This window comes from Myxocyprinus asiaticus, chromosome 27 (assembly GCF_019703515.2).
Source record: "Myxocyprinus asiaticus isolate MX2 ecotype Aquarium Trade chromosome 27, UBuf_Myxa_2, whole genome shotgun sequence".
Classification (NCBI taxonomy): domain Eukaryota; kingdom Metazoa; phylum Chordata; class Actinopteri; order Cypriniformes; family Catostomidae; genus Myxocyprinus; species Myxocyprinus asiaticus.
In genome coordinates this window covers 7,748,963-7,763,784 of record NC_059370.1, presented here as the reverse complement: position 1 = coordinate 7,763,784, position 14,822 = coordinate 7,748,963, and the positions used below count along the sequence as shown (strand labels likewise).

At 39.0% G+C, this 14,822-nt stretch overlaps 1 protein-coding gene across 3 annotated transcripts in view; it reads left to right on the top strand.

Moving 5' to 3' along the window:
* The window catches only part of LOC127418039 (CXXC-type zinc finger protein 5-like), a 31,922-nt gene extending 18,761 nt beyond the window's left edge, over positions 1–13,161 (top strand). For 2 of the 3 annotated variants that reach the window (XM_051658369.1, XM_051658368.1), the window contains exon 3: positions 10,066–13,161. In XM_051658369.1, the coding sequence (XP_051514329.1) occupies positions 10,066–10,110 (45 nt within the window). In that variant the 3' untranslated portion in view covers positions 10,111–13,161. The remainder of the gene's footprint in view (positions 1–10,065) is intronic. The other variant, XM_051658370.1, reaches the window with a different exon arrangement.
* The last annotated feature ends 1,661 nt before the right edge of the window (positions 13,162–14,822 follow it).

Below are 14,822 nucleotides of genomic sequence, written 5' to 3'. Positions count from 1 at the left end.
ACGTCTCTATCTGCAGGGTTTATGAATATACACACAAATTGTTTGATATACAGTGAGTACTTTCTAGATATACCTGATAATTTATAGATATTGATTTCTAGATAACTTTCTAGATAGACTTGGTTTAGATAATATAATGTGTAGAATACCTACACTGGCTAAGAATTTGTTTGCGTGAGGGCCTGGGTAGCTCAGCGAGTAAAGACGCTAACTACCAACCCTGGAGTCGTGAGTTTGAATCCAGGGAGTGACTCCAGCTGGGTCTCCTAAGCAACCAAAATGGCATGGTTGCTAGGGAGGATAGAGTCACATGGGGTAACTTCCTTGTGGTCGCTATAATGTGTGGTTCTCGCTCTCGGTGGGGCACGTGGTGAGTTGTGCATGGATGCCACAGAGAATAGTGTGAAGCCTCCACACGTGCAGTAATGCGCTCAACAAGCCACATGATAAGATGCATGGATTGACAGTCTCAGATGTGGAGGCAACTGAGATTTGTCCTCCGCCACCCAGATTGAAGTGTCACTATGCCACCAGAAGGACTTAGGGTGCATTGGGAATTGGGCATTCCAAATTGGGGGAGAAAAGGGGAGAGAAAAAAAAAGAATTTGTTTGCAGTTTTCTTATATTATATCTGAACATCTGGGTTTATTCGATTTTAATTTATATTTACACACTGTTGATGCATTGCAGATGCATTTGGTGCATTTGTAAATTTTTCTTGCACACCTTTGTTTCCTATAATGAAAAGAACATACAATTTGAATCATGTTGGAGTACATTTAAAAGTTGAAAAAATCTAATCGTGAATTGTCCGTAAGTTTTATTTTTTTGCCATATCAACCAGCCCTAGTTGAACGTAGATTGAAACTTAGAAAAACACTCAAGATCCCTACATTTGGGTGTTTAAATGCAAGAACATGTCCTTATCTTGTGCTGTTGCTAATGTCAAGCAACCCTGAGTGTGGTTTGTTCTCTGAACAGCTGCGTGTTGTCTAAACAGCTGGAGTTTTGCTTACTGCCCCCTGCTGAAAACAGGTGGTACTTCCAGCTTGAATTTCTCTGACGGTAGGAATATTCCATATTACGGTCCGGGCAGGTGTGGACTGGGAAGAGAAATCGGCCTGGGATTTTACATAGAAACTGGCCCAAAAGTTGTTGAGTGTGGGGGGGGGGGGTCGCTGTCCTTTTCTGCATATCGATTACCCCTTCGGCATATCGCTGTGCCGTTTTGTGGCCCGTTCTGCATAACGCGGCGGCTCATTTTAGCTTAGACCCGGTTCTCCCGATGGCCAGTCCACCCCTGATCGTGCGTAGGCCCACCGGGAAAATGCCCGGTATGCCAGATTACCAATCCAGCCCTGGGTCCGGGATTTGATTAAATGTGTTAATTTTTTAAACATGTTATTTTTTTATATAATCAATCACACTGAATTAACACTTTAAATCAACAGTGCTACTGAAAACACATTCATTTTGCTACATTTACATCTTATCCACATTAGAACAGCACTTTCCTCAAACTGAGCATTTAGAAAACACTATTGATTACTGGATTATTTGGAAAATTATGACGTTAGGAAATTGAAAACAAATTAGTGTGGATGTGGCCTAAGATATAAATCAATTGCCAGGCATTTGCGTCTGTTTCTTCCCTACTTTAGGCAGTATTCAGACAGAATTTATTTTCAAACAATATTTAAGGTACAATTACTAACATAGGATGTATGTGATTTATTTTTATGTCAGATGGAATGTCAGCAGTACTTGAACCACCGAAGGTCTAAATCTATAATGAAGGTGCACTAGGCAGTGCAATGACAAATTTAACTGTAGTTACGGATTTGACAAAAAATTTGGTATTCGACCTCAAAATAAATAAGAAGAAACGTTATGAAAAATAATGCACTGCAATCACAGACAGGAATTAGTGTTCGTGTGTTCTTAAAATGTTGTTGGAATATACAGTATTGATGATGGATTTGGTTGTTTGTGATTGTATTTTTTACTGTGTATGTGTGTGTAAGTATTGTGTGCTTTCATTGATGGTGTGGTTGGTCTAGTTGAATAAGGCATAGAGGACTTATGGAGTTTAAAGGGCTGTTATTGACAGGTCATACAGTCAGTGGTGTGGGGGCTATATTGACTTTTTTATGTATGCGTGTGTGTGTGTGTGTGTGTGTGTGTGTGTTCGTTTGGGATGGTAAGATATGTTTTTATATGTAAGGGCTTTTATGTTTTTTGAGTCGGGATAGGCATGTATTTATTTATTTATTTGTGCAAATCTTATTCGTATTCGACTTTCAGGCCAGTGTATTGATCTTACCTAGTGTGTCAGTGCATGTCAGTTTTGTTTTTGTGTGTATACTGTATGATGACACATTTCATCCTATGCGGTGGTCAGTATCCTGTAAACTCCCTGATAGCTAGAAGCAGGAGCAGATAGAGTGGGTAGGGTTTCAGACATTCAGGCCACCCCCCTTTCCTCCTGTAGTAAAATCTCAGACTCACAGCCTTAACTATTTTAGGATCAACGTGTGTATCAGTGCCAGTGTATGTGTGAGAGAGCCAAACATTAATAGGCAGACAAGCAGATGACCAGACAGATATACGGTATTTGCTTAGTACAGACTTCTAGCTTGCTTATCAAAACCTACTTTTATTATAGACAATTTCTCACTTATATGTACACACAGTAGATATACATCTACATCCATCCATCCATCTATATGCTAAGGCAAGCATTATTACTTTGCTCATACTTTATGGTATTTCATCAAATCCCTAAAGAAAGCACTGTTTGTGCTACTACGGACATGAATGATACCTCAAATAAACCCACAAACAACAACCCACAATAACCAAGTAATGTAGTGGTGACTTTTGTATGGGCAATTGTAACAGGTAAAGGACGGGCAAGGAGGAGGCGGGAACTGGCTGAACAGTCAACATAAAGTTTAATGTAAAACTCAATTTAAAACAACATAAAACATAAGGACACACAGACACATATGCAGCATGACTGCGTGCATCTCTCTCTAACCGGCATCTCCAGCTGTCCCTAATCTCACCCTCCCTTTGATTAGCCGATTCAGCGCCGGCCGTGCTCCATCACGTCCCGGCCATGCCCTCCTCCTCGTCACACTCCTCCCCCTCCCGATTCAGGACGGGGCGCCACCAGTCTGACTAACTACGCTGTCCTTCCGGCCGTTCTGTCAGCCGGTGGTCCACCCTGCCTCCTGTGAACCTGGAGGATAGACGAGGGGAGGCGTGGGGAGAGGGAAAGGGTGAGCAGGGATACACAGAGAGAGAAAGAGAGAGAAGAGAACTTGCTTGCCGGCTCCCAGACACGCTGTCGCCTGGTCCTCGACCACTCCTCCGCCCTCTGGCGGATACCAGCTCGCGCCTCCCCCGACAGACAGCAGCGAGTCTCTGGCCCCTAGCGGATGGAACCGCTCCTCCCTTTCTCAGCATACGGCCACGGTTCATCCGGCTCTCCGTCCCCAGACAGATGGCCGCGGCTTCTCCCCTGGCAGATGGCAGCGGCGAGGACTCCGCAACAGCGCATCCCTCCTACCTCCTGGGTTTCGACACCACAGTAACAGTATAAGGATGGGCAAGGAGGAGGCGGGAACCGGCTGAAAAGTAAACGTAAACTTTAATGATAAACGTAAAACCGGCATAAACGTGCAGCGCGGCCGCGTGCGTCTCTCTCTCTCTCTTGAAACGGCACTCCGACCACCCCTTTATCTCGCTGGCCCGCTGATCAGCTAATTCAGTGCTGGCCATGCTCCTTCACAGCCCGGCCACACCCTCCTCCTCGTCACAGCAAGCATCAATCACATTTAGTGTATGACTGCTGTGTAATGTATGTGCTTGTCCAAACACTGGATCTATTCTTACTGTGATTCTTGTGTATTTGTCTCTGTTTATGTGCGTACATCTGGCAAAGGTGAGGAGGAGATAGTGGGTTAAAAAATAACCGGCAAAATTAATCTGGGTAGTGTTGTTAAGAGAGAGAGATAGTGTGTGTATCTGTCCGTGAGCTCATGGTCTGTCTGATTGGCCATGTGCATAGGCCGAGAGCCCATCTGTGTTGGCTTGTCTGAGGGGTCGGTGAGGGAAAAGGGGTCTGTGTGTGTGTGTGTACAAATGCCAAAGCCCTGTCATAGAGTAATGAGAGAGTGGGAGAGAGTGTTTGGGAAACAGAGAGAGAGACTAGGTCATGTAAGGTGAAGTCACTGCCTGTGCATGTTACCTCATGAAGGAGGGAACATTCCCCTCCCTCTTTTCCTCCCTCGGTCCTTCGTTCTTTCATTATAGGGCCTGGAATTCTTCCCAGGAAATGCTGCCGTTGTCTCTGCTCTCCCAAAGTCCCACAGCCATATACTCCCCCTGCCCAGTCCCATAGCAGGCTGGGAAAAAATCTGCCATTTGCACCACTGCGGTATTTCAGCCCTTTACAGTCTTAGCAAGTCTGGCTCTGTAGCAGTGCTTGGGAGGAACTAGCATGAGGGTGTAGACACGAGTCCATTTGCCGTCGGAGTTCAGTTCGCTTGACTGACGTGAACAGGGTTTTCCAAACTTAAAAAGTTGGAATGGGGTACCATTCATGTGAATTCTGGTATGGTTCACAACTGGTATGAAAGTGAAGCATTATTTTATCTGATTACAGATGACTGCCTGTAAAACTATTTTGATAAAGATTAAATTTCTTTCCTTAAAAACGAACATTCTGCAGGGGGAAGTGTTTTTATATGAACTGCAGCAGTGCTCAATGCATCAGATCATTAATAAGATGAATCGATCAATGAAATTAGGTTGCTTTGTTGCTGGAAGTCGCTGCATGTGTGTACGGGGCTTGTGTCATGGCAGTCATCAGAACCTGAGAGCAGCTGAATTTCCTTCCGCCGCTCGGCATGCCAAGTCACGCTCTGTGAAGATTATCTCACTATCTACACATTGTATCACATAGACATTTGCCAATATTCAAAATATACCTTGATAATTAACATGCACAATATTGTTATTGTGAGCACTTCAAAATACAGTGAAAAGTTCTAGATAACCTACTATCCAAATTGTTTAGATTTTTCTGAATGCACTGTAGCATTTCCATCAATAAATCAACATTCCCAACACTCTAACTCTTACAGTAATCGAAAGACATACACAATTACTAGGAAACTCTAAAATTCATCTTTGCAAAGTTACTTTCTTTGTGATTGTTTATTTAAAAAAGTAACTAAATTTAAGTAAAAACAAGTAACTAAATCTTGTAATTAAGAGCAACAATAAAGTATAGAAATAAAGATAGACAATCTATCCATCCATCTACCCATCCATCCATCTATCTTAAAATGCAGAGACAACTTATAAGCCATTCATAGGTTAAATTTCTTGAAAACATTAAACTCTTGTGTCTCTGTGCCACTATGAAAATTTGTTTTGATCGACCCATCTCAAGAGAGGCAATAACATTGGCGTGAGTTGGGGACTATCTGTTTGTTTAATCAGTGTCAGATGTGTGTATTCAGAAAACTGTTTGAAAACATTGTTTATTTCTGCAATTCCGTGTGGTGGCGCAAAAATTACACACTTAAGCTTTAAACTGGTTACACAAAATATTTAGTATATTGCAGTATTTAGTAATACTCTGAATGGGCTACTTAAAAATGCCACTGCAGTCTCTGTAGCTGATGTTTTTGGGAAAGCATATGTGTTTCATTGTGCAGTGTGTTTGACTGGCTCATCAATTACACTATACAAGTTTCTTTGGACTGTAATTCGCAGGATTTATGTTCTGGAAAATACAGTGTAATTATAAAAATATAATTTGCATCTTTGTTTACTCCTGGTCACACTTATAAAACAAATAGGGCTGTCAATAAATAAAAAAATGTAATAGAATTCATTACATGATGTGCTGATTATTTAAAGGAAATAATCGCAATTAATCGCATATAATCAACATTTACTGAGAAAGGCCCTCAATTAAAGATAATTTAGTAAATAGTAATTTAAATAATTATAAATAATACATACAGTTGAAGTCTGAAGTTTACATACACCTTAGCCAAATACATTTAAACTCAGTTTTTCACAATTCCTGACATTTAATCGTAGAAAACATTCCCTGTCTTAGGTCAGTTAGGATCACTACTTTATTTTAAGAATGTGAAATGTCAGATTAATAGTAGAGAGAATTATTTATTTCAGCTTTTATTTCTTTCATCACATTCCCAGTGGGTCAGAAGTTTACATACACTTTGTTAGTATTTGTTAGCATTGCCTCTAAATTGTTTAACTTGGGTCAAATGTTTTGGGTAGCCTTCCACAAGCTTCTCAAAATAAGTTGCTGGAATTTTGGCCCATTCCTCCAGACAGAACTGGTGTAACTGAGTCAGGTCTGTAGGCCTCCTTGCTCACACACCAGCCCTCTATATTGCGTGTAAATCACTCACATATGCGAATAAATTTCGCACTATGCGACCAAAAAATGTCTGTTATTAGCCACTGGCAAGTAAATATTAACATTTCACTCGCCAGTGATAGAGTTGTGTAGTGTCGAAGCACCGAGGCCCTTTTACTGAATAAAAAGCAGTTGATTAAGAAGCTGGATTCAGCCTCGTCTTTCCCTGCATGCTGTCTCATGAGCGCACAGGAAAAAGTACTTGTGTCTCATTCTGTTGAACTCATTGAGCATCTCAGGGAACCGCACCATGGACGTCACAAGAGCAGCTCTTTTGAGAGCGTGTGAAGATGAACCATTTCTCAAGCGCTCTGATGTGCACGCCGTCTAGAGTATTGCGTCAAACTCCCGCGAAAATATAAACAAAGTATAAACGTATTCATTTTGTGAACGCAAAGCACTCCAGTTTCACTTAACGGCCATGTAATGGCAAATGTCCATGGTCATTGTGGGTTTATTCACACAGTGTTAATAACACGCAGTGAGACAGAGGAGATGCCCTGCTCTATTTCTTTGGAGATGATAAAATGCTAGAAACAGAATCTCAAAGTCTTCCTTCATGAGAAATAAGGGCTTGTGAGTTAATCAGAGAGCCTTAAAATAATGTGTAAAAGTGAAGAATTTAAGGCAGAAATATTTTACTACTGCATAATATAATATAATAAAATAAAATATAATATGATATAATATAAAAGCTATACAGGTTGGCTGGGTTAAAAAAGAAGCAAAAGAAAACAAAAAGTTCAATGGATCAAAAGTAATTCGGACAAATAAGAGAGATATATTTCAGTTATTTAGACATATTTTGATAATGAAAATATTATTTTAAATTTTATACTTTTATATTTGACTGTCATTCATACGTTTTTGAAGCCTGAAAAAGGAAATCATATACCCTTATTTTATTATATGTCCCAAGCTAAATTTGTATAAATGACATTGTTGTGTGCATGAAGCACACATAGTGAGTTTGTATGGTAATTAATCATCATATTCATGAAACACCTAAAACAGACAATTAATCATCATAGCACTAAAACAGGCAATTAATAGTCATAATCGCAATTATTTGTTTGACAATTAATTGTCAGCCAAATTTCACAATTGTGACCCCTAATTTTCATTATTAGGTTCCTACCGTGTGAATTGTTTTGTTAAAAATGTGTACGAAATTTCAAACAGTGACAACAGCTTGTGTCATTATTAAAAATGCGATTTCATGACTTCATATAAATTGATAGAATGTGAAATTTGTACATTTTTAAAAAGCTAAAATGTGATTAAAATCATAAAACAAAATAAATGTAAAAAAATTACAATATAGTATATTGCGTGAATATATATGAAGAGGCCCCCTCTCTCAGTTTGCTTAATGTATTTTTTTGTTACATTATGTTTACATGTCGTCAAAAGTCTGGCGAGTAAAAACAAAAATTTACCAGCCAGTGACGATTCTTTCTCCAACATGATCGTAGAGGGTTGCACACGCTTTTTCAGTTCTGCCCACAACTTTTCTATCGGATTGAGGTCAGGGCTTTGTGATGGCCAATCCAATACTTGGCTTTGTTGCCACAACTTTGGAGGTATGCTTGCGGTTATTGTCCATTCGGCAGACCCATTTGCGACCAAGCTTTAACTTTCTGGCTGATGTCTTTTATTTTTCCTTCTCCCCAATTTGGTACGCCCAATTCCCAATGCACTCTAAGTCCTCGTGGTGGCGTAGTGACTCGCCTCAATCCGGGTGGCGGAGGACAAATCTCAGTTGCCTCCGCGTCTGAGACCGTCAATACACGCATCTTATCACGTGGCTTGTTGAGAGCCCATAAGATCGAGAACCACATTATAGCGACCACGAGGAGGTTACCCCATGTGACTCTACCCTCCCTAGCAACTGGGCCAATTTGGTTGCTTAGGAAACCTGGCTGGAGTCACTCAGCACGCCCTGGAAAACATCCACAGGTACACCTCCAATTGACTCCAATTAGCCAATCAGAAGCTAATTGGCTAATTGCCTAAAGGCTTGACATCATTTTCTGGAATTTTCCAAGCTGCTTAAAGGCACAGTTAACTTAGTGTATGTAAACATCTGACCCACTGGAATTGTGATATAGTCAATTAAAAGTGAAACAATCTGTCTGTAAACAATTGTTGGAAAAATTACTTGTGTCATGCACAAAGTAGATGTCCTAAACGACTTGCCAAAACTATAGTTTGCTAATATGAAATCTGTGGAGTTGTTAAAAAATGAGTGTTAATGACTTCAACTTAAGTGTATGTAAACTTCTGACTTCAACTGTATATTTTAAATATTTTAAGTCAGATCATTCAAATACATTACATCATATAGTCAAAATATGATTTGTTTTATTTCCATATCATTGAAAATAAACCTATTATTGGCCTAGTCCTGTCTGTGCTATTTCTAAATGTTGGTCTATGTGTTTTAGAGCATCTCACTAGTTTTGTTGAATGTTGTTTGAAACTTTGAAAAACACATCTCGAGCTCCCCTGCATTCTGTTGTGCTCATTCCAGCTGTCATTGAGTGCAAGAGCGCGTCATCTGTGGAAGGCAGAGTTGCCTCCTCTCGTTGGTTTGACGCAGCATGTTGTCTGTACAGTTGGAGTTGCACTGACTGCCCCCTACTGCCACAGATTCACAAAAATATCAAGGTGGTACATCAGGCTAGAATTGTACAGGGGCAAAATTAATTGCTTACATTTTTTTTTTTCATATAATTAATTAAACTAACTGAACACTTTAAATTAACAGCCCTAAATATAATGCATTTCTCATAGCTGTCTCTGATTTCATTGCTTCAGAGAGGGTCTGCTTTTGTGGCATACAATGGAAGTTTGGTGCCATTCTGTGCATGTTAAGTTTTAGTGGTAAATCCAAGGGGACAAAAACAATAATAAACAGTCATTATCTAGCTGCTGTGGTAAACAGCTCCTGCTAGTAATCACACTAAACAAAATTACAATGGGAAAAGAGACTAACCAGGGACCAAACAATCAAAATGTGATAAAAACGCACAAGTAACAAGCTACTTTTTCCAACGTGTAGCTGTGTAAATATACATTGCTACTTAACTTAGCTTAACGCTACTGGCTATTTAATCAAATTATAGTGCATATGCAGCTTTACAGCCAAGGGAACTGACTGAGATAATAAACAAACATGCTTTCCTAGAATCCCAGTGCTCTCTCATTTAGTATTTAATGTATTAAGTCTATTTTGATTTGTTTAAATTCTGTTTAATGCTGTCTCCCTAACTGCTCTGATTGGAAAAAAGAAAAATAATAATATTGAAAAAGTTAGCTACTTTTTTTTATTAGTAACTTGATGAGTACCTACCTACTTTTTCAAATGGCTAGCTTGACTGTAACTTGTTATGTAAAGTTATGAATAGCTTGTAGTTTAGTAAGCTAGAAAAGATTGCAATGACAAAGGGAAAAGGTCTAGAGATAAGGACAGAGAGTCCAGTTTAATTAGATGTTTCCCATTTACTTACTGTTTCATTGTTGAGGTTTATCTCAAATTATCAGTGACTCAAGCCTTTCCTTGTTTCCTTTTCCTCTTCCTCTGTCTTTCCAAGAAGGTGATGCTGCCGACTGGAGCTCCATTCCGTTGGTTTCCATAAGGCAGCTGGACACTCCCCCTGACATCCATCCCATCGTGAAGGACTAGCAATGCCATGCCCACTCGGACTGCCGTGGACTCGTAAACACTGGGTGTATTCAAACAAATAAAATAAACGAGAAGCGGAATGAAAGCACTATATGAGAATGAACATGTCTTGAACCAAAAATAAACAGTGAATGGCGGACTGTCACTCAATTTTTTTGTTCTCTGTTCCATTTCGGAACCGGAGTTCTTCTTTGGAATCTTGCCCTTTATTAGATGCTCTGGAACTATTTGCCGCCAAATTGAAAATGGACAATCATTTTTATTTGTGTGTTTAGTGGTTTTGTTCGTCCATGTGTGGAGAAATGCCGTAATTTCGTTTAGAGAATGTAATCCCAAGGCTCTGTTTTAAAGCTTGTGATAATTAAGGAGCACTATTGTAATTTAGCACAGTGGTTCTTAATAACTGCCTCAATGTTATGATTGCCTTTTTATGTTAAGGATTTTTTATTTTTATTTGTCATACAGTTTTTGAATTGCTCAATATTTGATATGAAGACAACCATGATTACATGCACACACACACACACACACACACACAAAACACTCAAATGTAGCATCTCTCATTCAAAAACGTTTGAAAGGTCCTTCTGGGGTTGCTGTTTTGGTTGTTAGTTTAAATGTACAACAAGCTGAACCTTTTATTTCATTCTGCACTGAGGTCTGCTGGGATTAGGAGGAGGATGAAGCCAATGGAACTGAATAATTAGGGTGTACTTGTGTCCCAGCTCTTTGTAGGGCCTGCCACATTTTTGTGTAGTCTTATGGGATGGGTCAAAATGAACCACGCAGTCCATAGCAGACCAGGATGCCCACAATTCAAGAAAGTATTAATGCATTATAATAATATTTCTATGATTAGGATGTTTTATTGCTGCATTACCCCAATGAAGGTTGAACCAGAGGCCTGAAATGTTCCCAAATTCCTTTAGGGCCCTTTCAAATGATTCGTGTCAATGTTCCACAATTCATCAAACTCTGCATGTAGCAAACCGTCAAGCTACAGTGTTACACACCGTGTTCTGTGCTGGTCAAACATAACAAAATGCTCCAAGTTGAAACAATATTTACTTTGATCTCATTTGCCAATACTCTTTTGCAGCACAGCCAATGATTATCAGATAATTTTGAAAAATGCAATGAAAAAGTACCGCTTTCTTGCTACCTAGTAAGGTTTGTTAGCATTAACAACAACTATTAAGATGAAAACTAGAAGTGTAAGAATCACTTGTCTAATTTTTTTTATGCTGGAGTTGTTTCATCATATGCAAAGACAACTAATGCTGAAACAACATGATCACTCTGGAAATCAACATGTTGCTTCCAAATGTTCATTTACCTTGAAATTTTCCCCATTCTTCTGGATTACTGACAAGCGGCATCCCCAATCATAGATTTTGGCATCAATTCAGATGTGATTACATTTCCCTCCGGCTCGAGATATGGGTTCTAGTCCCATAGAAACCAAGAAGTAATCACATTCACATAAACAATGATGAACGGGATTTGGAGGTTACATTTTGTAAATTAAAATGTTTACTCCACTGACGGTTATGTTTAGGGTTGGGGGTTTGGGGGTAGAGTTAATAAAATATGTATCCCTGTTTTCTGTAACTTGCTTTTGGGGTCACACAGTGAACATTTCACCTAGAAACTGGAGCTCACACATGCCCATATGTTTAACGCTTCCATTTTCGGCCTCTCAGGGCAGTGATTAGAATTTCGGTAAGCACAGACCGATTTCAGCAGCTCAACTTTTGACCCCGTGTACACCTAGTATTTAAGAAGCTTCTCGGGTGATCCAATCATATCTGGTCAGGCGAGACACATTGCTGTTTACACCTGGTCACTTTAATGCATCTTCTGTGACCACCTGTCTTCGGATTTGGAGAGGGGGATCTCTGTTTCATGACGACATACATCAAACATTATGTCAGGGTGTGACTGCATGACATTAAAGCGCAACAAAGTCAGAAAAGACAAAGAAAGCAAAAAAAAAAAAAAAAACCCAAACAAAAAAAATTGCTGTTTCTCCCAGATGTAGCTGAAATTTAATCTAAGCACAAACGCAACATTACATGCAGAATTATCCATTATGTTAGTGATTTACTTGTATTAAAGGACCTTCAGATGTGTGTGCTTGTCATCTGTGAACCCCCTACATGTTGATTTCAGACATGCTAAAGAAGATCCGTGAAGTTCTCGTGCTTGTGTATGTATTCACTTTTTTTAAGTTTCCAATCGGCCATTTTTTTCCTTTTAAAGCTGCTCGGAACCGGCAAAGTTTACACTCGTTTTGGCGTAGTGGTTAAATGACGTGAGGGGTAATGCTTCGCTGCTGTCTGGGACGCATAGAGGATGGATTAGCGTTTACACCTCAAATGCGATGTGGTCACATGCATTTTTGACCCCGTTTAGACCTATATTTAGCACTGACCACATGTGATTGGATTACCCGAAACGCATCTTAATACCAGGTATAAACAGGGTCTATGTAGTACTGTTGCCAAATTCACAGTGTGATCAGTAAATAAAAACTATTTATGAGCAAAAGCTGAATGAAGTCAAATAAAAACTAAATAAAAAAAAAAACTAGTGATTTTTCAAAACTACTGTAACCCTGCTACCAAGCAAATTTGCAATGCTTTACATGTGGAGGTCAGTGCGGTGCATGACGCTTGTGTTGAAAGGCAGATTGAAGCCTTGACACGAGTCAAGTGAAAGGGACTTTAGGCCATCCATTTTAGCGAAGTAACATTTTTGTCGGCTGTAATTGTCATTCTGTGTTTTTTTCTGCTGAACAGGTCTGCCCCAGCTCAAATACTTTATATTGATTCCAAGACCTTGTGAAATGCACAAGACAAACTCCAACAGCAGACCAATGCCATGCTAAATGGGGGCCAAATTTATTGGTCTGCATAAATTAATGCATGTATTTGTGTCCAAAGCCAACCATTCTGAGGTCTTGGCAATCCTCAATTTAATAAACAAAGGTGCAAACCAAACAGTTCTATAGTTGATGTTGAAATATGTCCTAATCTACATCATTTGCATGGTAGCAATCACTTTATAATGAATGCTGGGGTTGAAACAAATGATTTTATTACTTGTCCTCACATATTGTTACTGACTTGTTTGGATTTTATTTATGACATTGTGGAGTGGTAGTTCACATATATTTCAACAACTGATTTATTTATTTTTTATTACAATTACTATTACTCATAATTAACTCATACTGAGCCCAAGTATCAAAGGGATACTCCAGGTACTAAGCTCAATCGACAGCATTTGTGGCATAATGTTGATTACCACAAAATTAATTTAGACTCGTCTCTCCTTTTCTTTAAAAAAAAAAAAAAAAAGCAAAAAATCGAGGTTACAGTGAGACACTTACAATGCAAGTGAATGGAGCCAAATGTGAAGCTTTTAATTTTATAAAATCACTTTCATTCCTCTGTTAAAACTCATGTATTATTTGTTTAAATCGTCGTTGCAATGGTTGTTTTAGGGTTTACGACATTAGTGTTATAAAATTGTCTATAATTTCACACAGAAAAGGTTAGTAAGTGATTTTATCATATTAAAATCATGTTTACATGCATATTGTTTATGTCTTGTGGCTAAACGTTTGAAACAGACAGACTGGTCCCATTCACTTCCATTGAAAGTGCCTCACTGTAACCGTGATTTTTGTTTTGTTTTTTTAAGAAAAGGAGGGACGAGTTGAAATTATTTTTTGTGGTAATTAACATTGTGGCACAAATACTGTCGATTGAGCTCAACTTGTATTGAACCCCGAATATTCATTTACAGCTCATAAATTCAGCAACTAACTCATCCTGCACTGTTTGTGCTATGAACATGATACCTCAAATCATGCGGCTCATTGAAGAGAGGTGTGTTTTTTTATTACATTTATAAGCTTTCAGACTTGTGATTTTTGTCCGGCAAACAATAAAACCAGGGGAAATCCCATAAACTTGCATTAAAGGAGGAATCTGAACCATATCTAATGACCAGAATATCACAGAGACTTAGAATTGGGCACAATTGGACACCCTAGCAACTGCACAGCAACGTGCTAAAAACCAACAAGTTTGGCACAGGTAAGCATCACATACATTTTCATCTGAAAATGTATGAAGGTTGTATTTTTTATTGTTTTATTTCCACAAAGAAAGTCATCTCATGGCACTCATACTTTTCTTCTGACTGAACTGCGAGTGTGTGTGTTTGTGTTGCATGTGGGTTAAGCCGGTGAACAGAGTGTGATATTTTTGTCCGTAGTGTAGAAGTGAATGAGAGTGTGAAAGCTTTTTCCTCTATGCAGGCCACGTCTGTCTGTCTTACTCCTTGTGGCCATCATACTGATTAGAGCGAGAGAGACAGAGGGACACATGGGGAGAGAGCAAACACAGTGTGTGTTTGGAGGTGGTGGTTTTTGTTCGCCTTAGCTGTTCAGGTGCACGGCCATTAGAAATAATTTAAACACGGCAGCGTCATCATAGTTTTAAATTTGTATTACATTTTTATTTCTATTTTAATTTCAATTTATTTCCAGTGTTAGGTGTAATCTGATTACAAAGTAATTACAGCAGTTATTGTAATCTAATTACTTTTCAGTCACAAAGTAATGTAATACATACATTTTTAATCCTTGTAATC